At 38.4% G+C, this 10,258-nt stretch overlaps 1 protein-coding gene across 1 annotated transcript; it reads right to left on the minus strand.

Annotated features, from left to right (window-relative positions):
• Positions 1-233: 233 nt before the first annotated feature.
• On the minus strand, positions 234-8,759 carry LOC103703017 (sodium/calcium exchanger NCL1). The gene is made up of 8 exons (XM_039129177.1): positions 8,741-8,759; positions 8,196-8,640; positions 5,041-5,229; positions 3,301-3,482; positions 2,127-2,272; positions 1,777-2,047; positions 1,378-1,680; positions 234-732 (listed from the first exon to the last, which is right to left on the minus strand). The coding sequence occupies exons 2-8, from the start codon at positions 8,638-8,640 to the stop codon at positions 484-486; spliced, it is 1,785 nt and encodes a 594-aa protein (XP_038985105.1). The 5' UTR covers positions 8,741-8,759; the 3' UTR covers positions 234-483.
• Between the last annotated feature and the right edge of the window lie 1,499 nt (positions 8,760-10,258).

Genomic DNA, 10,258 nt, shown 5'->3' on the forward strand with positions numbered 1-10,258 from the left:
CAGTACTTTTGAAGACGTAATTGTCTCCAAATTGGTGATGCCCACGCTTTTTAGTGTTCTTCAAGTCTAAACATCCGTTTTTAAAATAAACCAGGTTCCGGTGAAACAGCCAATTTGAAACAAGGGCTTACAAGCACCAGACGCTAAGATATTTGCTACAAGCTCGTCCAAGTCAAACTTGACAAGCACGCGTCCATTCATAAGATGCAAGATACTCCTCAACTAGTGAGGACTAATATAAATAACTCAATTGTGAACTATCTGAATAGAACGTCAACAAGCCGTTCACATAACATTTATGCAAGCCCAAGTGCCCATACAGAGATTACCGCAACAATATAGAACTCGAAAGGCATAAGCAGATAACATTGTAAAGCAGCACACTAAGCATTCCAGCGACAATAAACCACTTAAACAGAGAAAAGTTTTGGGCTAGCACTACTCCATCAATACCTTTACATTCCCTCTACTAGTACCAGGAGTCTATGACCAGCCAAAAACAAAGTCAAGAATATAGACGATCACCAGAGACAATGGGTATAACAGGTATGCGATGAAGCATGTCCAGAGTGGGAATTTGGTGCGGAAGCTGGTGAACAGTCCCATCACTATGCAAACAACAAGAATAACCAGCACTTCAGCAGAGAAGTCCCAAGTCAAGTGTCTCAGATAAACAAGGGCCAAGAACACAGCCAAGCAGAGCGTGTTGTTCATGGTCACTCCACCATATATCTGCAGCAGTTAAAAGCAAGTAATTTCAACACAACTCAATACTGAATTTCAATGATCAATGAGTGTACACATTTATTTATTTATTATTATTTGCAGCTGAATTGTATCTACTATGTGGTCTGGACCAGCTGGGAAATCACCAATAAAGACAAAAAAAAGGCATCCCAGTGCATGAGACTCTCAGCACTGCATAGTCTGGGGAGGGTCAGATGCACGCAACTTAAACCCTGCATGCCGGGGGGCTGTTTTCATATTTCCAACCTATGACACCTAGGTCACAATGAAGCAACCTTACCATTCCGTCCAAGGCCGACCCTTGTCAACAGTAAAAATTTGCTGCCGACAATGGAAGTTTATCTTCTCACATAGCCTGGATGATGAAGTAGATGGGGAAGAAGATATTTGTGATTCTAGATACTAATATTACAATCACTAAGGGAATCTGAAATTGTCCAAAAGAACAGAATGCATGAAGCAATACATGCTGAAGGAGAAGCTCAGATGATAATTGATGAAAATCTGTTAGAGTATGGTAATATTCAATATAGAAGGCATTCTGAGATAGTCATCTACATAGGTTACAGGAATGAAATCTTAACATGTTTAACTGAAAAATCATAATGATTTAGGTGATTAAGAACAAACCTCGGAGAATGTCAGTGACGAAGTTCTTTGCTTCTTTCGACTGGCAAAAATAATTGCTGAGACAGCCTCGCTGGAGTTAGTAGCCAAAGGCATTGCAATGAAAGAGATAAAGAAAGAAGGTATGTTTGTAGCAAGTGAAAAATTGTCAACAGCATCTACAAGAGGATCAGCAAATACAGCTGCAATAACAGTTCCCAGCAGCAAAAGTAAGACAGCCTTCAAGCATGTCCAAGTAGGATTATCGATACTTTCTACCGCCTCATCACTTTTATCAATTAACATGTTATGTTCTTCCTTCGTTTTCTGCAAAATTGTAGGCATTGAAGTACAGGTTATACTTGCAAGTTTTGTGAGTCATCATATAATGCTTTCTTGGACATATATTATGGAGCAGCTTACCATATGAAAGTCATGCAAGAATCTTTGTGAGTAAGCACCAGAAGTTGTTACAATGGTACGTTTTGCCTCATTAATCCATTTTTTGATTCCTTCAACAAACTCATCTTCCTCAATAAAAGCATTATGAGATGTATCGAATTCTAGCATTACTTTTTCTACAGCATCATCCCTATCCAAGTCTATTTCTTCAAACTGGATTCCTATGATAAGTGCTCTTAACTCCTTAGATGATATTATCCCATCTGAATTCAAATCTAATCTGTGAAACAACCTGCAATGAAACATAATGGTGGGGATAAATAACAGATTACAAATTATGAAAATAGATAAAATGCATGACAAAAACTAACTTTCTTATAACATCCCCATCAGGATTTCCATTATCATCAAGAAGCCGTCCAAGGGATTGCATCTGAGCATGTCTCAGAATTCCTGATATTACATGTTTATGCTTTGCATACGCTAGTCTTCTCCTTTGAATCCATGGCTGAAAGATCTGGTCCAACATATATAAAAACACATGAGGAAAAAGAACGAGGATATGGCCTTTTCAATACAGTACACTTGCTTTCTGTATCTTGCACTATCATAATGACATAGGCAAAGGAATATTAGATACACGATATGCAGTGGAGAATATTTGTTATATTGGATCGCAAAAATTCAAATTTAGGAGGAAGGACGTACTTGATACAACTTGAGGGATATAGCTCTTTTCTGATCCTTATGTTTGTTTAATATCTTTCTTAGAGTAGGCTAATTTGCATGTTCAACTTGGTGTGTTAATGTGCTGAGATGCCTATTTGAATAAAACAAACATCCTTTGGAATGGCAACGGCATAAATTTAACCAATCCAGCAATTTAACCGAGTAAAGATTCTTATCTTGGGTTATTCCTGATCAATGTTTATTCTTTACTAAACGCTTGTTGGCAGAACCTCTCTTAAGAGGATCATATTTAGCTCTGCAAGAGAACATAATCTTTCAAAAGAGAAATGCAACTGAAAAAATTATATAGGATAACATAATAGCAGCATGTTCATACAGCTAACCAAACTTTGTAGTTAAAACCTTGGTTAATGCATACTGATAGCAAGTGATGAATAAGATGATAAGGTTCATGGTTACATGTGATAAATTGAGCAGATGATACAGGCAATCAGAAAGTAAATGTGCAACAAACAATAAGAAAGAGCAAAACTGCCACATACTGTCCTGAAAGAAATTTAAAAACTCCAGTAAGTGTAAAAATAATTGGAATAGCAGTATAGCCACAATCCTTGCAGGATATCTGATTTGTTGACCATGTCAACGAACAATATCTTAAGTTAATGGCATGGAAATAAGAATCAAAACTTCCTAGTATAGGCAATCAAGAAAAATACATTTAACAAGGAATCTTATTAACATCATGTCTACTACAAAGTAACAACCACACTGTTTAAATGGTCAATAAACGCACAAAGATAGTGGATGATGAATAAGCCATCGAGGTTTACAGTAAACATGAGACAAATGCAGTACCTGATACAAGCAATAGGAAAGCACAAGTGCAGCCGAAGCAATGAGAGCAAACAAGACTGCTAAGCGCTGTCCTGAAGGAAACTTGAAAATTTTTGGTAGTTGAACAATAATAAATGGAACAATAGATATGGCCATTATCCTTGCAGCATAGCTAGTTTGTAGATCAGTTGAAATGCCAGACCCTGTGAAGAGTTTGAAATCCACGGTTTTAGTGCACAGAATTGATAAAACGCTACACCCTTGAAAATTAAATATGCAAAGTTACTTATATAATGATCACCTACATGTAACTCCCATAAGATAGATCATTAATAAATATAAGTTCATGAGAAAATGGAATAGAATCAATTCAAAAGAACAAACCTACCAAGGAACAAACAAATGATGAATTTTGAAAAGGAGTGCACAGAATCATTGAGGACAGTGTTTAGTATTCATTTCCAGGAACAAAATTCACTGATGTTTGTCCAGCAGTTTTAGACAACAAGTTTTTTTCACCATATATTTTTCGATTATCTTATTTCATTGAAAAGGAAATCATCCTAACTCTTATTTAGAGCTTGCCCATATGGGTCCCAAGCAACCTCTAATTTCCTTCTTAGAAAATAACCATGTCACATCCATATGTAGTAAGATATCATGTACCATAACCAACAAGCCATATCGGATATATATAAACTTGATAGGATAGGAAACCAAGGTCCGCTGTAACGACCATACCGACGTACCGGTAGGCACGGGTACCGGTATGGTACCGGTACCATACCGAACCGAACCGGTATTGTACCGGTTCGGCTGTCTCGGGCCAAAAGCCAAAAAAAAATTTGAGGTCGGTACGAGCCGGTCGGTACCGGCCGGTACCGACCGGTACGGGTTGCGAATAGTCGGAACCGAAAAAAATAGCAGTACCGTACTGGTTCTGTCCGGTACCGGTACGTACTGGCCCGTACCGATCGGCATGGCAGACCATGTATGAAACACAATAATGTGCCAGTGCAAGCATCTTTTGCCCATCAACAAGGGAGCTAACCATTCCACCGTGCTCAGACGATACCGATGATGCAGCCATGAGTACGATACTCATTTCCTAAGATTATTATTTCATCTATGTGACTTTGTTCGAATGTAACTACATCAATTCACAGAATGCAACTGCTTCTTTCCAACACCAAGGTCAATGCATGGCAATAATATCTGCAGCTTTATGAACATAATGCATGAGATTAACTATGCATGTAATTCCAAAATTTTCATTAATAATGCCTGAGTACTGTCTGATACATGGCAAAAACTCTTATGGAACAAAAACTCTTGGTGGACATAGGTCCACCTAGGCAGTGGCATGAAGTTATTGTTCTTGCTAGCTGAGGTCCACCTAGGCAGTGGCATGAAGTTATTGTTCTTGAGTATACAGAGCTCTATTCTGTTGCTTGATGCTTCTTTACAGGAGAGTAAACAGGTTAGAATTAGTTGGAGACGACCCAAACTCAAACCTGATAGAGTTAGCATGAAATAATGAATCCAGATCTGATATAAAAAAAAAAGACCCAATCTAACATAAATCAATGTTCAAATTAGATCATATTCAATTAATCACAATTTTTTGACATATTACAGTATTGAGGAGAAAACTAAATAATGTGACATATTAGCATCTATGCTGAAAAATATCAAGATCAGAAGCTATTCCTTGATAACCAAAGAAAAGCATGTTTTCAAATAAATAGAGGCGAAACATACCGAATAGACTAAAACCTTTTGTATCTTGCAAATCTATTGAAGTTGAATTCTCTGAAAGGTCACATTTGCCAACAACAACACAAGAACCCCAAAGTAATGTTAGAAGCATGACAGTTGATCCAGCAAGCAATCCCATCCCAATCAAGACCTGATTTTGGGCAGTCTCTTTACTCCCAGAAAGTCCAGATACTGTAAAGGATTATGGACACAATAGATTAGATGCAGCTAACATATCCACATACTTTCTAATATATCTGGATTGGCTACATATCATATCAAATATTTGAGATTTGAAAGAGCACTGAGTTATCTATCTTCCAGATAGGCAATTTAATTGAACAGTAATACAGCAAGTTAAGTTCATTATCAAGCACTGGTTACCTTCCTATATTCTCTGATGTATCACCATATGATCATGTTAATGGAGGAAAGAAAACTTTTAATCGCCAACACACTTGTCCAAAAAAAAAATCCAAATGTCTTCTGTCCATTCCGCATGAGCCATGCATTTGATTGATAAGCTTAATAACCGTTCATGCAGCCTAGGTGCCTAAACACTTTTAGGCATGTGTTCTGATTTCTTGTCATGATCTAATCTTGTGTATGGATGTTCAGTGTTAAATGATGATCTATTGAACAGGGCACATGTTACACATGCTAACAATAATCTTGTTGGCTTATGGGTAATTGAGGTTCGCTAGTAATTCTCCCCATTCCAAAAATATCTGACATGAAAACACATGAATACTATGTAAGGTGTAAATAGACATGAAAAACATCTCACTACAGCACACTAATGCAGATCTTTGATATCCAATTCTAGTTGTTCCTCTCTGTCCATAATAAGTTCATCAATCTGACATGACTGTGCAAGCAAGTTAAACATCCATTTCCCACAACATGACCTCGGCGCAATTAACACAGCACCAAGTTGCATGTACGGGATATTTGTCTACCCGTCTTCAAAATTTGACATCCACGCTCTTTATCAATGACAATCATACACTTTATCAGTCTCATCAGGGCAGTGCAGGAAACATGACTAGAACTACTACAGTGTTAACGATCATGTTTCATTTTTCTTTCTTCCTTTCCTTTTTGGGGTATAAGCAGGGGGCAAGCCCCTAAGAAAAATGATGAAATGTTCTTCCAGCTGCATTAGCATTACAAGAATAGATCAACTCTGGAGGAAAATTTTAACACCAAACAGTGGTCTGAGCAGCCGGAGTAGCAGCATTAGCAAGGAATTCAGGCAATATCATGCTTCATTCAAATCACATAGATCATATGAACAATTACAAGAGTTCATAGATCCTTCCTTTGACCTCCCATTCCTTTTTACAGTGTGATTTGAAATGATACTGGAACCATCAATATTGTTTTCATTCTTCTTCTTCATTTTCGCCTAACTCTTCCTTTTCTGAATGAAACCAGAAGCATGTCTCGTTCTAATTTGCATGGAATCATTATCCTTGTTCTTTTCTTAGGATCAATCTGCTCACGGTAATTGCTACAAGTGCTTTACTCTAAGAAATAATTAGACTTTTTATAATTATAATTTACAATTTGATATTATCATTAATATATCATTAATATATACATATTAAAAAAATTAAAAGAAATTTTGACAGTTAATCCAATATATGGTGTGTGATGTCAATGCAGGCCTTTGTGATTGTTTACAAGTCATTTTCATATATCTGGCCCTTAGCAATGACAGTACTGGAGAAATGTTACTAATGAATCTGCTTCTCTATAATCATGAAAGCCATCTCACAAGAATGACCACTAGATGTGGAGTGTATTGAGAAAGAGCTCACCATTTAGTAAACGCACTAAAAGCACCAGAGAAGAATTAGCGAAATTCTTAAAAACAGAGAGTGCAGCACCAAAAGCACCAGAGAAGAATGAGAGGAATTTTTACAAACAGCAAGTGCATCAGATTTGTAGAAACCATAAACACAAAAGATGAGAAATAAGATGTTCATTCACATAATGGCTCAAACAACAAATTGAGACGAACTATGAAGTAGCCGATGGTCTTCACAATGTTGAGGCTTACACACAAATTATGCTCTACTTTTGAAAGTTATTTTCAATAATCCATCATTTTTTATAGAGCTCTCAAATCTCTTAAATCTTAAAATTGATGCGACAAGTGATATCACACATAGGAAAAGAAGTAACGAATCTAGTTCAGAGAATCCACTTTCCTCTATGATCAAGGAACTGATTGAGTTGGAGATGTAATATATAATTGCTCACTAGATACAGTTATGAGGTGCTAAACGAAGCAAACACCATAGACATCTGTCTCGTGTCTCGCGATCCTTAGATTGTGCTATGCACAAAATCCCTGGCAACTTTTTTGCAAAGCATAAGAATTTTCAAGACAAACCCCTTTTGAAGAGACAAGTGAAAAGCTATATAAGAACCAAAACAGGTTAGCCTACCAATTTCCAAGAAATTAAAGCGAGGATCCAAAATCTTTACAGAAGGAACCTCTAAAAATTAGATGGGAAAACTCTAAGCCCACTTTTGCTTGAAATACATTTCTCGAGCACATTGAGCTTTGAAGGCTAAAAAGACCAAAACAGAATCAGAAACTTGAAATCCAGAATTAACACAAATTATTCCTCACTAATTGTATATGTTTCCGCACTGCATATGTTCTAACAAAGAAAACTTCCACCTCTGAGTGACATCTAGTAAGTTATACTCTGACGAGCTTACAGTCTCCGTGATTCTATTCATCTTCGATTTTGTAATCACAAACAAAGGTGCCACTAGCTTCCTACTTCTTGATGATTGGTTCTGCTTCAGATCCAATATCCTGACTCAGATATTAATTCCTACATCAATATGATTGGCCCCAAGATCCATAGCCCAACGGCCCTTTTCGTCGTTCTCAGTCTTCCCTAACAACCCGCCTACCCCCAATCGAGGCATTGAAACACCAAACGTGGTTCCGTCAGAGCGACGGCACGAAACATGGTAAGACAGACAAATCCATTCCAAATTCCAATTAACAAAGAAGGAAAACTCACCGAAATCAGAAAAAAATAATTAAAAAAAAACAAAAAAGAGAAAACAACGGCCATAAAAAGCTGCAGAAAAGAAAGCCGAGAAGCGAACAGAGATCAGAATCAATCTACCGAGAATGAGCATGGCATCGGGGAGGGCGCCGAGGATGGGGAGGAAGAGACCGCCAACGATGCCAGGACCCAGGATCTCGAGCAGCAGCTCGCTCCCCGTGGAGAGATAGGTCGCGCCCTTAAACATCAAGAACCCGTACGCCACCGCGAGAAACAAGTTTCCGACCACCGTCGTGGTGCACGGGAGGAAGCCGTACGTCTGCTCGCACTCCTCCGCGGAAAAGAGCCTCGAGTATCCCGCGCTCCGCCGGAGAAGGAGAACAGGGTCCGACCGGGTTGCGCCGTCGCGGGTGACTCCATCGGAGATCAGATGCTCCTCCTCGTCCGCCGCCGCCGCCGCCGAGGTCGAGATCAGGCGGCCGTGGGCACCCCGACCGGCGAGGAGGAGGAGGAGAAGAGAGAGAAGGAGGAGGGGAGGAGGGAATGCGTCCGGTCGCTTCGCCATCTACAACAAGAAGTGTGGTGAGGCGAGGGAGGCGAAGGGAAAGGATGATAACAAAGAATGATCGGGTTCGGGTCTCTTCCAATCGGAAAATGCAACTTTCCTGAAATACCCCTAGTAATTTGCAGGCTTTAAGGGTTCGGGTTGCATCTTTGGCGCGAAGGAATGATCGATCTTCGTTCGCGATATCGGCCGCTGCAGGGCGCCTCGCGGAGATGGCAGGCACTCGAACTCCTCCATTCATCCGCCAGCACAGATCTCGAAGCGTCTATTGCGCGATCGAACGGTGGCCTCACGACAAGGAAGGTGAATCTATATCTTGCGCGAAAGAGACGCAAACTCAATTTTTAGTCGGCAGGATCTGGATGTACTAAAATATACGATTTTAGTTAATTTCGTCAGGTCCGAATGAGACGGATCGAGGGGGTGGAGGGAGCCGCGTGGAAGTACGTGGGCGGCAGAGAACGACCGCGGGACAGGCGGGCCCCTTCTACGGCGCCGGATCAAGAAGATCGTTTCGGACGTCGAAGCGTCCGCGGGAAGTCCCTATTTTGTAATGTGTGGTCTGTGTCGGGAAGCTTTGCGGAGAACCGGACTTGTGGCCTCCTTTTAACTATCTGAGTCCAAGTTTCAAACGAAAAGGAACCCTACCATATATATATATATATATAATAAACTATAGATGATAAAGGCGACTTCTTTCTTTTTCTAATCAGATCAAACCTATTAATTATACTCACAAACAATTTGGACTACGTCTCTTCTTCTTTTTTTAACTCGACTCCTGCATAAATTGGACTTCATCACTTATTCTTTATCCGCATTTGTCATTGCTAGTATTAATAAATAGGGCAGTGGATTAAGGCACCGCGATATAATTATTTTTGCTTAAAAATATCGTGTCAAATATAAGTTTCTCAACCAATTGCATCTTAATGGTATTTATAGCTTACCGTATAAGGAGTAAAGTTTAATTAATTGCAACAAAGATAACATTCGGCATTATTCTATATAACCTAATGATGCAAATTTTAATTTCAAAAGATGATTGTCTTTTTAATCTAACATAAGAATGGTTTTTGATCAGCAGTAATATAATATTCCTCTCTTGTGGTTCTATTCTAGCATGAATTAATATGATCTAAATAAATTTTTATATCTTTATCCTAACATCACAAAAAAAATAGTTAAATTTCATAAATTTTAATTTCCATAATATCCTTAATTAAATAACTTTCATGGAGGATTTAGCTAAACTTCTATAAAATGTATTTCGATGTTTTTGGATTTCTAGAAGGAAGAGTCTAAAGAGGAAACTCTTCTTGAGTTGCAATTTTTATCTATTGGCATTCTATTTATTGGAGATAATCTGGATCATAGAGCTGATGCATGAAAAGGACAAAAAGAAACTATAGAAGTATTCAAAAAAAATAGACCCGTTTGAATTGAACATTGACTTGGTTTTGATATTTAAAAAATGGAGTTGCTGCATAGCCAAACTCTACATGAAGCTAATATCCTTAGAATTGCATAGTAATTTTTTCACATTCAAAAATTTAAAATTACAGAGGCATGTTATTCTTTTCCTAAGCATTATATATCAAACAATAATGAACAATTT

This window comes from Phoenix dactylifera, chromosome 8 (assembly GCF_009389715.1).
Source record: "Phoenix dactylifera cultivar Barhee BC4 chromosome 8, palm_55x_up_171113_PBpolish2nd_filt_p, whole genome shotgun sequence".
In the NCBI taxonomy this organism is placed as follows: domain Eukaryota; kingdom Viridiplantae; phylum Streptophyta; class Magnoliopsida; order Arecales; family Arecaceae; genus Phoenix; species Phoenix dactylifera.

Coding starts and splice junctions, on each gene's coding strand:
- LOC103703017 (XM_039129177.1), bottom strand. CDS start 8,640: ATGGCGAAGCGACCGGACGCATTCCCTCCTCCCCTCCTCCTTCTCTCT. Junction 5,230..8,195: donor CGATGCCATGCTCATTCTCG/GTAGATTGATTC, acceptor AATCCTTTACAG/TATCTGGACTTTCTGGGAGT. Junction 2,273..3,300: donor TTTCCTATTGCTTGTATCAG/GTACTGCATTTG, acceptor ATGTTGGACCAG/ATCTTTCAGCCATGGATTCA.